The following is a 17,778-nucleotide window of genomic DNA, read 5'->3' as shown; positions in this document are numbered from 1 at the left end:
ATCTCATAGTCAGCGGTGCAGAAAATAAACTTGAGGAAACCTGTATACCCAGGAAAAAAGAAAAAGGTAACATTAGCTTGTTACTAATACTTATGTTATGAACTTAATTTATTACATCCGTGACTTGATAGGTAATAAATAATTAAAGATTAATCTTCCTATATTGTCTATGTCCTGTGAATCTTGAGTTAGATTTCTCATATAAATAAGTTAGCGGTCATTATTTAACCTAAATATATAACCTCTTTGATTGACATTCTGCATCTAAACAGCTGCACTATATTTGACATTACTACACATTTTAATATACCAATGTATACTTTGCAGGTATATTAACTAACATACAACAAGAATAATATAATTTATTCTTTTCGGAAACAATATTTTATAACAATATGTATATGAAATGATATATTTGCAACGTCTGCAATACTATCTGAGCATCTTATTCCTTGAAAATTATTTTATTATTAAAAATGATAACTACGATTTATGCCTTCAAGTTACTTAGCCAAAATGTATTCTTCAAATGTACCGCTACCTTGGAAATGTAGCTGCAAGTCATCACAGCGCAACACTTCCTAAGCAGTCCCGCGGGAGCATTACCGGGATTCACCTGCCAAATAGCATGGATAAGGCTTTATACTTACCGCTTCATTGTTTCACGACTTATATCGATTCCCTGAGGTAACAAATATACCTATGCCTATGAAGTTGAACGATTCGAATATTTAGGCTTAATGTTTGTCGACAATAACTTCATGATACCGATGAATTGCAATTAATAGTTTAAGTTTTAGCCGAACAAGTTCTTTCTATACTAGTTTACATAATGAAAATTATATCAAAATAATATATTTTTTATACACGAAATTCCGTTGTGGCTGTAGCCGATTTAGATGCAATAGCATTTGTAAAACTGTTTTTTTATTTTATTTTTTATTATTATATTTTTTATTACTCATATTAAATAAAAACAACATACAATGACTAATTTTTATCCTCACTGTACCTCTAAATATATATTAATTCAATATCATTGTTTTAGTTATGACTAATAAATCAGTTTATTATAAAGTTAAATACCACTAAACATTAAAATATCCTTAGATAAACGTGGAAGCAGGGCCGGATCTACCATATGGCTTTTTAGGCTTCAGCCCAGGGCCCCGTGGATTCAAGGGAGCCCCAGCTAAGTCAAGTCAAAGTCAAAAAAGCCCTGCGATTCCTACAATTAATCAAACCCATTCAATTAATTTAATTCAAGTCTACTTTCAGATATGTCTTAGGTGGGCCCCTAAGTAGTGTTAGCCCAGGATCCCCTAAACTTAGGGTCCGGCCTTGCGTGGAAGTTTGTATGTTTATTACTCAGTCGTGCAAAATCAATTGAATTGATTTAGATAAAATTTGCAAGTTTTGCAAGTTGCAAGTTTTGCAAGTATCTTGCAAATTTGCAAGATACTTACTTATATAGCTACCCTGACTTGACAAATAGGTTACAACGACAACACCTGCAATTGCTTCGATTATTCTATATCAGTGAGAAATATAAGGCTTTATTCTTAATCTTAGTCATTTAATTCAAATGACTTTAAAGTGCGATATATTTCTTACCTCGTATATGATTCAATTAATTTCTAGTTCTAGTAATAGACATGACCACAGGGCTGGCTGACATCATATCTTAACGTGCCTGATAACTTTGATGGAATACAACATTCATATCTAGAAAATGAACGTAATCAATCGTATGTTGTTGTTACTATAAATTCATGCCTAATCTTAATATTTTTAAACAGTATTCTTAATACATTTTGTACTTTTAGCTTAAGAGATAAATAGTCGAGTTCTAGAATAACTTTCGGCCCTTGCACAAAAAGTATTATTAACATATATTATTTGGTATTTGTAACATAAAGTGAAAAGATTTTATAAAAGTAAATAGTGTAGTTTTTCGTGTATGAGTACTAAGTACATTTTATTTGTCGAGCGCCGTGTTTTATTTCTTAAATATTTATAACATTTGGTGAAGAACATGATATGAAATCAAACTAAATGTAATTCACCATAACACAGTATAAAATATAATATTCTTTGAATAATTTTTGTTGAACGGTGGCAATAGCTACCGGTAAATGTTACTGTAACAATAGTAATCCCTAGAGGCATAAGACAACAAACTGAACAAAAAATACTAGTTATAAATCCGTCAAGCGGAGACGGTAGCATAATCCTGTTATTTGCATACAAATCTCTTAACAAAATCCTTTGTTTATACAAAAACTACTAGTAATGTTATAACTCTTTGACGCGCCGGCGCGGGCGCACAAAACATTATTGTCAATCTCTTGGCAATCTTTTGCAAATTGACAGTCCGCTTCGGTATTTTTTCAATGGTTCTCTAACCCTTTTTAAATTCTATTGAGCAGCTAATTTGCTTGAAATGGTTATTGTTTAAAGCTTATTCTTTGTTAAACTGTTTAATGTGTAAAACAAAATAAAAAAAGCATATTGTCCGTATTATTTCGTACTTAAGAGTAATTTGTTATAATATTGAATATATAGGAATATATGTAGTTTATACTTCGTACACATAGGCCAATGTAGTAGAGGTCAAACAAAGCTACTGCTACGGCAAAAAAGATCCACAGTATAAGATTATGTTTTATTTTGAGAATAAAAAATTTGAAGTCCTGCGACTCTATAATGTGCATATTCACACAATCAAACTTTGTTCACCTTTATAATTTAGCCAAATAAGATTCTTTGTATTAAAAAAAAATAACACAATAATATGCATCGATGATGTGATTACATTCTGACTTATACATACTATGTAAACACTATTTCCATTTCATCCAGAATTGTGTTCGTAGCCCTAACATATAAGTCTACAGCAAAATAAATTATACAGATAAAAACTTGCTTACAGCATCCACGCACATGCTGATCTTATTTTAAACAAAACAGAATCTCAGCTTTGGCTTTGTATCGAAATGATAAAACTACGCGTCAAGGCTCGTGTAAGACGCGAGTAGATGCGTTGCGTGCCGGCCACACAATAAGCCCACGACGTTGATTGATGACTTCACATTGAACGAATACATTACGAGTTTTGCTTTCATTTCATTCGATACGAATGGCGCAAGGTTATGATATGATACACGAATGATCATTCAAGCGCAAAGGATGCTTTTAACTATTGCACTAGATAAATTACATTATAGGAAAATGCAATTTTGTATGCTACGATATTCTAATTTAAATATATTAACAGTTACGTTTATTTTAAAACGGATGCTAATAAGGTACCTTTCTTTGTGGTAACAATTTCTGAGTGAATAAATTTTAAGTAAAGTAGCCAGTTTTGCTTATCTTTCAAAGTGCTTCTCGTTAAAAAAATGTTTTTTTTTTTAAATATCTAATTGAGGATTATTAATACTTCACTAATTAATAAATAAAACTAAGGCTCCAGGGTAAAATAAAATGTTTACATTACTTCATATTTATTCTATATTTTATTGGTTTTATATTCACATTTTTTCCTATCTTAGTTAAAAAACAATGTTTCCGTTTTAAAATTACTTTCATTTCGTACCGAAACCTAAGTCATTGTCCTAACCATCCATCACTAAATTACATACAAAAAATATTAATTAAATTAAAAACAAAACAGTCAAATTCAAAAACGACTTACAAATTTGATAAATGACAATTTATGTTCCCGTTTTATTTCAATCACACCGTTATTTTTCAGGCAAATTATAATCCATAGATAACTCGTTTTTTAATTCACTTGTTACTTAGTGCTACAAAGGAAGTACGAACAATTACATGACAATGACTTAAAGTTAAAAGTACAAGCCCACTCAGATGTCTATGCCTACCCTAAAATAATCACACTTTTGACATTGTAAAGTTTTCCACTTAACTAACCAAACATCCAATTTATGACTGGTACATTACTAGTATTACTTACACAACTTATATTAACTTAATTAGTTACATTATAATCACTTTATTACAAGTTATCAACACAAAGGAATGGTAAGTATTAGATGAGAGTTCGTCAATGAAAATATAGCATCTTCTTTACATTCTAAGGATTATAAGGCGGTGAGACCATAGTCTGATTTTATGACTGGCGCGTTACCTGTACCGATACCGGTTCCGCAACCCGTGTTGCCAACTGGTGAACCGTGGGCGGATAAATTTGCAACCAGTGACGGGTCCATGCCTGCATGTATGCCCATCATGTGTAAGTGATGAGCTGTCATCTGATGTCCAGGGTTCATCTGGCTGCCTGGATGCGACATGGGACTTATCGATGGATCGTGGGACATATTCTGCTGCGCGCCAACGCAATGTAATTCGTTCATTATGTTATCCGTTACGTTTTCTATGCTGTCTGGTCGTCCATTGTTGTTCGATTTCTTCTTATCGTTATTATTTGTATTCTTACTCGATCTACTCTTTGGTATGGCTCCTTTAGTCGTGGTCGTAGTGACGCCAGCTGGATTAGTTTTTCTTCTAACGTTTTTGGTATTCGGTAATTTATTGTCCTTTTTCCATTTCATTCTTCTATTCTGAAACCAGATTTTTATTTGTCTCTCCGACAAGACTAGAGTGTGAGCTATTTCTATTCTTCTTCTTCTAGTAAGGTACCGATTGTAATGAAATTCTTTTTCCAATTCTAATATTTGGTGCCTCGTATACGCCGTCCGCTGCCGTTTCGGCTCCATTCCCGGTTGAAAAGTTCCATTTGCTGTGAACAATAAACAACATATTATTTTTCACGAATCTATTTAAAATCAGATATTTAACAATAAAATAAATAAAAAAGAGATTTGAAACGTATATTTAAGGAATAAAATAAAAACGTATGGTGTAGATGATAAAAATAACAACATGGTCAAAACAAAAACAGTAGCAAATTCTTTGGTTGACTATATTTATAACCATTACCTAACATAGAAGGCGGATCTATGTATTTCATGTATATGTAGGTAGGTAATTTATCGTGCACTTCAAATGAGGCGGTGTTGCGTGCGGGGACCTTACTGAATAATTTATGTGGTAACAACCTCTGGGGCACTGTTAATTAATGTGCATAATAATTACACGTGTACGAGCATGAGCTTCCTTTTTGCTTTTGATTAATTGCGTTTAGCAAATTAGTTATTTATATAACGAGAAGGTAGGAATGGACTACATTTGCAAGGCTTCGTTTTAATCAAGGTAATATGGACAGATTAGCGTTAATACTGCGTTTTAAAATAATGAGTTTAAAGAATCTTAATTTGAATTTAATACAAAACAAATAGTTATCTATTATTTTTTAATCGATTAATTAATTGATCGATTTTTATATACATGCACTCCCTATTCTCTCTAAAATCAGAAACGATTGGAGATAATTTAAGTATGTATGTATATGATCTTCCCGAGACATACTAAGTTTCTGACTCCGATCTGCTTCGACGGAATTTTTTCGACAAAATGACCTGATATTTTTTATCTACGACCTCATAAACTACCTAGAAGAATCTCGACGTTAGCTTCTGTAAATACAATTATTTGTAAAGGAAAATGTTATACATTTATAAGAAAATTGTATTTTCATATTGTGTCATGTTGATCAACTCGATAAAAGCAAATCACTACAATCCAATTGTTAAAATAACATCAAGAAAACATTTCACAATATTTCATTTGTAAATGAATGAGTTTTAGTTTGCATGTTAAGAAAGAAAATCAGAAACAAACATTTCTTTATTTTATTAGCATAGAAACAATATAAACTGGTAAATTGTTTTATAATGAGATATTTTTATTACAAGTTTGAATTGAAATTCATCTCTATCTGGATCAAATCTTGCAAAGAATTTTGGTACTGGTGATATTCATTTTGTACTACTCGGTTTTTTTTTATCAATTCAATAACTTTCAGACTTATTTGGATTCATCCATAGTTAAAAGAAATGATTTCTAAGCAATTCTAGAATTCCGAGTACTACTGAGTACTGATTACTCCAAATGACGAGATAAATTGACTCAGTTAGATAAGATGTACCCACTGGATAGTGGTGCCCGGATGGGCACAACTCCAAATGGGCTTAAGCAGAGAGGTTAACAAACAAGTAAAACAAGAATTATTACAGAAATTTGATCAAATGAATAAAATCTGAACTCAAAAAAATATACGTGTTAACGTGTCTTATAAATTTCATGTTCATTAAAATTTACTAAATGATTACACTTAAGTTAATTGAAGGTATCAGATTAAAAACTAGAAAGAAATAATTTTAGAACAAAGAAGTAGATTTGTGTTTTCTGTATGTCTGTGCGGTGAAAGGTAACTAGGCACCAATGCTCAGTAGTGGAGTAGTATGATTTATCCGTATGCTTTTCCTTTATAGAAAAGTATCTATTGCGCCAAAAAAGGAATTACTTAATTAACTGAAATAGGTCAAACGTATCTAGCTACAAAAATATTACCTTGATTTCCTTTTGCTTTTAATCATAATATAGAACTTTGGCAATTTCTTTCAAAGGTAATTTGCTTTCAAATCATATTATAACATTGTTGATATTACATGAATACCTATTTATTATATACCTTAATGAACCTAGATTTTTTTAGGTAGCAGTCTGTTGTTGATGAAATGACCTAAAGTTTTTATAAAAGAAATCGGTACAATAGTTACTTAGTGAAGAATCGTAAAGAAAATTGTTGAAGGCTTTGTCAGAAAATTCCTAATTTCCTACCGAGGAAATTGCTTTTATATCCAGACTTGAAAGACATGCTGAATAAGGCTTTATTAAATGAATGAATAGGTAATAGCTTAATTAACCGTGTGCTTCTAGAAAATTGTACTAAAACTCTATACAATGGTTGCATTAAAAAATAGTACTAAAAGCGAAATATATTTTTAAAATAAAAAAAGGTTTTATATAAAAGTAAAGTTGAATATGAAATATTAAAAATTTAGAGATACGAAACTAATTTTGGTTTTTTATCTACAACATGCAATACACGTGAAAGAGATAGCAATATTAAAATAAAACAGGCAGAGAAAAGAAGGTTTTTGCCGAGCAACCTTATTTTTTCCGCTGCTGAGAAATAAATATATACTCTATCCCGCTAACCTTTACCATTTGAGGGAGAGAGATAGTTAGATCCAGACAAGAATTCTTTGAGAATCGCGGTGGGTTGGACGGTATGTAGGGTCGAAGTTCCATGAGATTTCCGCTGACGTCAATTTGATGAGAGCTTAGAATAAAATTCTCTATCCTTGAGATTGCTTATATAAAGTTAGTTTCATTATTTTATTTGATAGATATGTCAGAATCGTTACTCAGATTTTCCATTTATTGGCAATACTTAATTACAACTTAATCGGATAAGAGTTACCCGATAGCAAAAACAAATCTCAACTCTAAAATATTTAAAAAGTGTATATAATTGACTTCTGACGCACGGTTCATACTGTTTTGTTAGTCGGGGCTGAATTATTAAGATATGTATAAAAAAAGGAAAAAATAAAGTTAATATTATTATTATAATCAAAAATCCATTTATATTAATTCAAAATACAATATCTACTCTTCACTACGGCGGAAAGTTAATCAACTTCGAATGAAGATACCTATACTCCTGCGACTATACGTTTACTTGTGACTTTATCATATTCTTAAATTATAAGAATACAAATGATTTTAATGACCAGTATAAGTAATTAATACTGTACTACAATTTTTTAATTAGAAAAAGAAATCTTATGGGCACAAATTTACGAAATAAAATCATCTAGATATCACCTAACTTGTTATCGTAGGCTTTGATATAATGTTTTGATTATACCTTTTCGTTTGCCTTACGGGGTCATTTATAGTGAAATATCCAGAGATGGATTATGCTTTATATTCTTCTACAGGACAAAAATTCAACGGAATGTTTAATTAGCTTTAAAGCGCAAACGGGGTAATGCTTCACGGGCCGCCTAGCGATAAAAATGTCGCAGGTTCGACCCTTGGGTTATGGTTATGCCCACTCCTATAATAAGCTTTAATCTTAATAGGAGGAGCAAATAGGAATATTAGATTTTTTTTTTAATTTTGCTACAAATAGTCATAAAAAATAACTTTACTATTTCAGTATGTATGACAAAACAAAACAAATGATGTATTGTAGCTAATGAGAAACAACAACAATCAGCACGGTACGAATTTAATTACATTTATAGGTATTTTGAAGTGGTCGAAAAATCTTTTGGGCGTAGCGGAGAACATTGTTTAGTTAAGAATTCTCGGAAAATGGCTGCAGTGGGCAGGGACGGTATGTGCGGTTTGCGGTCAGACCCCGGCCCTGAGATTTCTGCGAGGAACTCCTTGACAGGGGTCCATCGTACATATTGAATAGATTAGGTACATATATATAAATACTACGTATCTTTAAAATATAACATCATAAAAGAAATTTACAATATGTATAAACCAGTATAATCACACAGCAATATAAACAGGCAAGTTGTATGCAGTGAATTTAAATAAAACCATTAAAACAATTTTCATAAATAAATTCAAATGGAGCTTTCAATTCCATAGATTTTGAATAATTATTATTGTGATACGTCTCACGTATAATATATACTCTAAATAATAAACAAAATTTCGGGTAAGATGGCACTTCTGGGAGACTATACTACTTATTACTTCACTTTATTAATCCTCTATCTAGACTATCTCCTACACGAGGCTTAGAACTGATACTAAGTCCTAACTCTGGACTGCTTTTGAGTAGTAAAATTATGTTGTTCTAAATTCAAATAATTAATCTACAAAGTTGTTTGAAACAGAAATACGGTACTTATAATTGCAGTGAATCTGAATAATCCTGAATAACCCAAACACTTGTCTTGACCTGACCTGATACAAAAACAGGACTTCTAGTTACGTTGGTAATAAACAACGAGGTACTGAAAAGTTTACATATGTTAGCAGCGTAGTAGTACCTACTAAAAAAAAAACATAAGTTATCAAATTTACTACCTTTAAATGAACCGTAACACGAGTAGTAACTTGGCCTTTCATCTATTGTTCACACAGCATAAACATAAATAAATGAAGCAATAAATTTGAATATTTTCAAAACGTGAATTGATAATTAACACGAATTTGAAACCTTACATAATATCAATAGATATTTAACGTTTATACGTTGTACGTATGATAATATAATGTATTTAGTTGTACTTTTTATTTAAGAAAACATCCTAGCCTTATATCGTATTCTTATAAATATATACCTACAACGTAAATAAACGAATACGCACTCTGTTGTTTTGGCTATTATTTAAAAACTATAATATTTATACAACATATTTAACATGGCAACATTACTTTAATCAAAAGTAACATCAGTTGCGTATCGTTCAATTAACTACTGTTTCATCACACGCAAAAATCGAAATCCCGTTACGCTACCGGGCATCCACTCCATCTTCGCTTCGTTAGCCACTATCACGTCATCGGACGATGACAATCTGAATTGAATTACTGACTACCTGCGTTCGTGTGGTCTCATAAGAGATTTGTTAATCTCAGGCCCATCTCGCGCACGCTATCAAACCCACGGTGGTCCTTCATTATGACCAACTTACCATCTTGTACCACTATTATGGAGTGAAAAATGTTACCACGGTGACAGGTGTCGATAAGGAGTGTCTTTGGTTGTAATGCGAGTGCAATTCGTCGATTTATACTTTTTAAGTAAAGCCTGTATATTAATATTGACGAGAACAACTTCTGGCCTTCTCTCGATCTTCAACTTCATCAACAATCGTTTTATTCAAGTTTCAATGTAAATAAATTAAATATTAAGATTTTATATTTTTTTGTAACTCTTTGATAGTAATAATGAATGTTAGAATAACATGCAGTAAATTTTCAAGTCATTCCGATTTAAAATAGAAAAGATTCGTTATCGTCGCAGATTGTTAATCATTATCCGACTATTTTAATGATGAATTAATGTTATAAAACATAAACAGATGATAAAGACTTAGTTATTTTGCAAAGTAACTAATTGCTATCGCGCTGAGAAAATTCTGTTAACTAATGGGTAGTATCCAAAATCAAGTTTTCTCTTCGTATTATGAGTATGATACATGGTCAATGGTCATATTGTTTGTAAGCCGCGATTAATACTATAAGAGTTCACAGTACAAAAAATTGCCAACGTAATAAAGACATTAAAAGTTCATTAAATATAGTTATTGCTATTGATATTTTAATTAAATTTAAACACAAGTTCCTTTGATTTATGAAGTAGATAACCATCTGTTGAATATATTAACATATTAATTTATAAATATTATTAAATTTATCTGACAACTTGTACTTCTGTTTGTACTAACTTTGGAGATTAATTATTTGAATTTAGAACAACATTATTATACTTATTTATTCTGATGCACATATGTAAAAAATATTTTATTTCCGTGTAAATTCTGGACTTTGGTAAACGAAAGTATTCATATTCATGTTTCAAATAATTTTATCAGTCTGGTGCGTCAAAAATATTCACCTACACAAGTATTATTAAGTACAATGACTCTTAGATAAGCCCATTTCAAACATTCCGTGAATATACTACATACGTTACCGAAATTGCTTTATATTTTAGTAAAATAGACTCATTTTAATTTAAAGATATGAAATGAGATACGAAACGAATATTGACAATCTATACTAATATTACAAACGCTGTAACTCTGTCCGTAACGCGTTTATGGGTAAACGTTTGAACCGAATTTGAATATTTGTAATGAAGCAAGGTTGAACACTGAGGACAGGCTACATTTTCATACTTAACAGTTAACGACCAACCCCTAAAACGTGAGCGAAACCACGGACAACAACTAGTATATACTTAAAAAATAATATAACATGTTTGTATTATGCATACATATGGAGTTTATATATATAAATATAAAAATTATAAACTTGCAACTTCGATAGAAAACTGTCTATATTTACGTTAGTATAATTACAATATATGTAGGCATATTATTTAGCAGTTCTCTCTGTCAGTCTCTTCTGTCATAAATGGTGCAAAAAGCAGTCTCAATACTACAACAATATATATTGTTACTCTCGCATAGTTTCCTACGATTTAAAAGATATCAGGTTAAAAAACTTAGGATATTATTCGTTATGTTTTGTGGTACGCGAACGGGCAAATGGAACTTTGGCGCCGTAAGAATTATTAACCATTCCTTACATCGCCAATGCGCCGCCAATATTGGGAGCTAAGATGTTATGTCTCGTGTGTCTGTAGTTACACTGGCTCATTTGCCCTTAACCGGAACACAATAATACTATTTGGAGGTAGAATATTTAATGAATGGCTGGTACGATCCATCTGGAAAGTAAGGATTCACAAAACCCTACTACCCAGTAAAAAATTACATTTTAATAAGTCAAAAGTCGAAGAAATATAAACAAATAGGACAAAAGACTAAATTACTCTTCTAAAGATATATAATATATTGTAAATCTAAAATAAAACTGATTTCCTAATGCGTCTACCGTTGGCCTTTTTTTAGCACCTGCGTAAAACTAGCTTATTATTTCTCTAAGTACTGGAAAACAATAAATAAGAATAACAATAGTCGGGGAATCGAAAATCCCATTATGTTTCATAAAAATGCTAGTTGCCGCCCGTGACTGCGCCCGCGTGTCAGGGGAATGTCCCATATGTACGTTAGTTTATTTCCTATAATCCTGACAACGTGTGTGCAAAATTTCATGATGATCGGTTGATAAGTTAAGGCGCAAAAGCGTAACAAACATATATTTTTAAATTGTAATATTGGTTAGGATATTGGTTAGCAAAACCCGGCAGACAGCAAAATAATGTGCTGCATGATATATTGAAGAGTAACAAAAATACACAAATTAAACACGGTAATCGCTCAAATGGTATTAAAGTCTATGAATCTCAAACAAACGTACATACCAACTGTAATGTATATAAATATATAGATTACTTGCATTCCGTACCATCATTTAAAACATATAATAAATAATACGGAGATTGAAACATGTCGCGTGACCTTTGGGTCAAGTTTACAAAAAGTTGGATACAATATGCATAATTTATACATGAGATGTTTTGAAGGAGCTGTCAACAATGAATGAATGGTAATGTACCTATGGTATAATGTGACGAATGAATCTAAATACTCTCTTTGCACATACTTTAATATTCTATAATATTTTGTCTAAAAACCGAAGTTTCATCATTACTAAAAATTCTTCGAATTACATTTTTTTTTTATATTGTTAATGCGAAATTTTATGAAATTGGGTATGAAGCAAACTTGAACTTTTCTTTATTACTCACACCAGACGACCAAGCCTTAAGCCGCGGGAGATAACTATTATACAATTAATAAATAAACGATACCACATACAAATAATGCTATCTAAATTTTAAATTCAGAACGTCAAAAATGAGACAAAAAAATCTAACAACATTTTGCTCTAGTTCTTGATAATGATGAGGACCAGAGTTTATTTTTGAATTAATTAAGTTTATGAAAAGAATCAATACAAAATAAATTTCATAAATAACAAATATTAATAAATCAATACCAGTATAAGTTTTAAACGTATTATTAACACATATAAAAAAAGAAGAAGGCGTAATGATCAATTAATTAGAAAATAGGTTGAAAAGAGATAAAGAAATGACATATTCATAATTAAATAAGAAAACATAACTTTCAAATAATAATAAAATCAATCAGTAAAAAAACCAAATTTAAGTAAAAACTTTTTAAGATAGGCATTCTCTCTTTAAGGTTTGTGTGAGTTTGTTTGTACGGCAAGATTACGATCGGCGCTTTGCTTGGCATAACTCAAATAAATATATCAAATTTAAAAAAAAATTTAATATTCGTATGCAATAGTATCTTTGCATAGTTTTTGGTCTGTTTCCTCAAGCAAAGTAAAGTGTATACCGTGTACGTGATATCCACGTTTCTAATTTAAAGTTCAAAATAGCACTATTTACATGCAAGTATAGTCATATAAGTATCCAAGCTGTAAGTATAATTGTGATATTAGTAAACGTGTTACATTACTTGCATCACATTGTTTAAATTGTTAATTATTAACTAATAATTTATGAAACAATTAATATGACTTCAGGCGCCAATGGCCTATCAATCGTGAAAGTTAGTTAAGAGTTAGTTTTATTTAGACTGATTCAATCATTATGGCTTTGCGAACATAATTTTCAGAAGTATTTAATGTCTTAAATGCGAAAAAAAAAGAGGACAATGTTACTCATGATTAGAAAAATATAATTTTATATATCGTTAGTTAGGTTAGTCTAAATGAGACAATCATGTTCGGTTTGCGGAATGCCATAAGCGACAAGATTGTTATAAATTCTAAATTATTACAGAACAAAATGATTATTATTTACTTTATAATTTTTCAAAGCAACTTTAACTGACCTATAATGTATATTTCCTAAGTTCAATAATCGCAACAGTGGTTCAAATAAGGCTACAATCGCATCGAAAAGAATATATAAAACTAGCATTACACAAAAGTGAGCTGCAAATGAACGGGCCTAACTCTATCGTATCCTATCCAGCTTTATATACATAGAACATATAATATGAAATTTTTATTTAACAATAAACACTATAATTCACATAGTCATTAATAGATTTTAATCCTAATTTAAAATGATATTTTTGAGCATTTGATTTAATATAATTCTGTCATTGACTATTCTGGAATTTATGGTTCTTATCTATTTTCAATGTGGAAATTACTTTTTATTAAAAATAATAGGTTTTCCAAGAGGGTGAACAATAGTATCTCACTTGCCATTGTCCACGTGAACGCGAACCGGTGATTTACTTTCAATTTTCATAAACAATTATTGAAATGACATACGTGGACAAATTAAAACAAGCAACACTAACGCGACTGAAACTCTTCGTATGAAATATACATGAGATATTTTTTTATTTAAAATATCAAAAAATTAAAATGTTTACTAACCCCATTAAATTAACATAGATCCTATGCTTCTCCTGTAATAAGTACTTGTCTTATATTAAGAAGAAAGCTTTCCTTACAGGAAGTTTTTCCCCAGCTGTGGGATACTTACTTTTATAATATTTTGGATTTAAAATGTAAATATTTCTTTCCAGACCATATTTTGTTGGCAACAAGACGTATAACGTTGAAACAAATACAAATTTAACGTATGTAACTAATGTATTAATGGCACCTACAACGCCTGGATTCAAACCTTATGTCTTCGGGTAATATAAACTAACTACTACCACACTATAGTTAAAGAAGCACAATAATAAAAAAGTTTGAAAATGAATTATTTATCAATTTTAAACATTATAGACCCTATTTAAGGAGCTATAAAGATTATTTTATTTTATATTTACATTACATTAATAATTCATTAATTTAAATAGAAAAACTACTAGAAACCAATAATCTCCACGGCGAATTCCAGACCACAACCTCTATTTTAAAGTTATAAAATTAAACGAGCCTCATTACCATGCATGGGTCCTTTTGTAAAGCAACAAAGGTCCTGGCGTCTTGCAGGACCTTCTTAATGACATCCCATTAGTAAACTGTCAAAACAAATCAAAAGACAGAACTAAAAAATCTTAAGTATCCGTAAACAGGGCTCAGTTATTGATAGCTGGTGATTTGTTAATTCTTTCAAGTGTGATACCGCAAACATTGTGGTACTTAAAAGCCTATTTGGCACTCGTGTCTGATTTTATAACAATGGCCGAATCAAGCGCTAAAGATGATATTTATGTGCTGCGATTAATCTTTACTTGAATATTGTTGGAGAGAATTACTGTTTACAAACGAATAAACACTTTTGTTACAATTTAAAAAAAATGTTGATCATGCGTTTGGTTCGAGAATTATATATGGTTATACATTCTTTTAGTTTGGTTATCAAAATATAAAAATCTTAAAAACATTTTATATTATTCAGATATTGTGCTCTTTTATCGTCAATAAAATTAATTTAAGTTTATAATGAACGCATGACAGACCGCGGTGTTTTCGTAAAGTATGTTATATATAGTGGAGATCACACTAAAAAAGTTTAGGTTTAGAAAAAATCTGTTATACAAAAAAGTAACTTTATATTATTAATTTTGTATCACACGAACAGTAATCATGTAAAAAAAAATAACTCTTACATTTTTACAACTATATATATATTTCTAGTTTGATATAGGCTGTGTAGTATGTTTACGTGATGAACATTTTGTATCCAATATAGGTTTTTATGGCAATAAACATATATCAAGAGAAAATCGTCAGAAGAATACTTTCTACCAGATACAGGCCAAACTAAAACCTGCCAATGTTGAATCAAGATCCGTATTCTAATTAAAAACGGCCTAAAAGAAGAAAAAGCAACGTTACGATTTTTACATTTAATATTGCCATTTCGTTAATTTAATTATTTTGTTATAACTAATTAATAAATAAAGCATATTAATCAACACGGGAATATATTGATGACAAAGTATCTGGGATATGATTTTCATATGGAATATTTGAATCTTGGGAAAGAGTGATTACTGAGTTTCTTGTCGGTTTTCTCTGAAATTCATTCTACATTCTAAATCGGTAGTATTATACTTAATATAATCCTGTAAAATGACCAATTCAATGTGTAAAATCCGTAAAACTTTGATGAATGACCAGTACTGTCTAAGATATTCTGAGATATTCAATGATATTTGAAATAACGCATATGACCAAAAAAGTAATGGTTATTATAAAGGTATGTCGGTGCTAATACTGCTTAGATTGTATGAGCGGAAACCTTGCCTCAGTTTGTTTATATTTTCTTATGTTTTCTAAATATGAAGTCATATTATAACAAAAACGTTTACACTTAACGGTTCTACGAACTATTCCTTTGTATTTTATGCCATTATTTTTAGATATACTTAAAATAATATAAGTACCTAATATTAAATACGATGCCAACCAATCAGGCAAAATTTTTCAAAGGATTTTAAATTATTATGATAAATTTAATATTTTCTAATCAGGTTTTAGTCATGTTTTAATAGATTGTTGCCGGACTAAATCAAAATTTGCTACGATATTGTTTTATTATTGCAACACAGGTAAGCACTTATTGTCTAATTAAATATTAGACAAGAAGTACTATTTTAAATTTATCTGAAATACAAATAGAGTAGAATACTTACAAGCCCCAGCAACATGAATTTTCTTCATCCAGGGGTAGATAACTCTGTCTGTATTATCGGAACATATTGAAGAATCATCGTCTTCGACGGGAGGACTATCTAGAAGCAATCTCTCATCGTCCAATTCGGACCCAGGGGAGCCTTCGCGGCCTAGGGCCTGAAGTTTCCTCCCAGCTGGTGCCGCCTCTTCTATATGTCTTTCTAACCTTAAACCAAGCTCTGCTAATCCTGGAGTAGCATCATTATGAGAAGGAATATAACCATGATCGGCATCAGATGGATGAGACGGCTCGGGGGGCCTCGGCGGTGGTGCCACAGGTGGGTGTTGTGGTATCGGGTGGTAATACCCTCCGTACCCGTATCCCGTGCCGATTTGCACCGGGTACTGGTGTTGGTAGCCATATTGTAAGTGTTGATGCTGGTAGTATTCTCCTGGTGGTATGTAGTCGGCCTGGCTGTATTCTTCGGAGGGTGGGAATTTTGGATCGGGCTGTGGTTGATATCCACCGTTCATGAGGAAGGAGCTCATTGTGGGCGTGGTCGATTCGGCGCATCACATCCCAACACGCCTGTTAATATGGCCGCCATTCAACAATCGCAGAACGGGAGCATTTTTTTTTCTTATATCCCTGTAAATAATGTATTCATCTAACCCACATTTTTGTACAATTCTAACGTAAGTAAATGGAGTTTGTTGAGTTTAGGAGCACATTTCTCAATTGAATGCCAAATAATATCTTATTATCCTTTAAGTACACAGATAATATTCTCTAAAATAATAAAGATAAAATTAAACACTTACATAAAGTTAATAAAGAAGAATTATGATATCAATTTATATAGGTAGCGCCTAGCTCATAAACAATATTTAAGTATCTTAATAAATATAAATTCTGTCATGTGATGACATGTTGTTTAATCAATTTACGTATATATATATTTTTATTGTCTTTGTTAACCATATACTGCTTTAAAGTAACAAATATACAAAATATTTCTTCATAAAACCTATGATATCTGTGCCCATTTTTTAATACCAATATCTCCAATACTTATGGTAGAATTATTCAAACGAGGATTACTCAAACACTTACAATTTAAACAGTCCACAAATCACTCACTTACAAAGTTCTAAATTAAACATAAAAGCACTAATTGTTAAAATATTAGAACAATATTATTGCAAAGTCATTTGATTTATCACTTTTTGATAATAAACAATAGCTGAGGCGCGCGCTCCCGCGACATTTTGAGACAATATACACTGCCCAACACGCCAGCGCACTCTGTCACTTTAAGGACTTCTATACATGTTCATCAATTTTTACATACCACCTTCCATTTTTAAGGCGGAGCTGTTCTTCGTTTCTCTTATACAAAATCGTGCAATACAATTTGAACTTTATACCTGTGTCTTAAAGCTGATTTTAGTGAAACAACCACTTCTTAAGCATCAAACCGTAACAACAAG

General features: G+C 31.1%; 1 protein-coding gene across 1 annotated transcript; it reads right to left on the bottom strand.

The window, feature by feature from the left end:
* Positions 1-3,758: 3,758 nt before the first annotated feature.
* LOC113392964 (homeobox protein Hox-B4) lies at positions 3,759-16,951 on the bottom strand. The gene is made up of 2 exons (XM_026629616.2): positions 16,308-16,951; positions 3,759-4,765 (listed from the first exon to the last, which is right to left on the bottom strand). The coding sequence occupies exons 1-2, from the start codon at positions 16,834-16,836 to the stop codon at positions 4,107-4,109; spliced, it is 1,188 nt and encodes a 395-aa protein (XP_026485401.2). The 5' UTR covers positions 16,837-16,951; the 3' UTR covers positions 3,759-4,106.
* Positions 16,952-17,778: the final 827 nt, after the last annotated feature.

Source organism: Vanessa tameamea, chromosome 12, assembly GCF_037043105.1.
Source record: "Vanessa tameamea isolate UH-Manoa-2023 chromosome 12, ilVanTame1 primary haplotype, whole genome shotgun sequence".
NCBI classification, from domain to species: Eukaryota; Metazoa; Arthropoda; class Insecta; order Lepidoptera; family Nymphalidae; genus Vanessa; species Vanessa tameamea.
The sequence above is the reverse complement of the archived record's forward strand: the minus strand, read 5'-3'. Positions and strand labels throughout refer to the sequence as shown.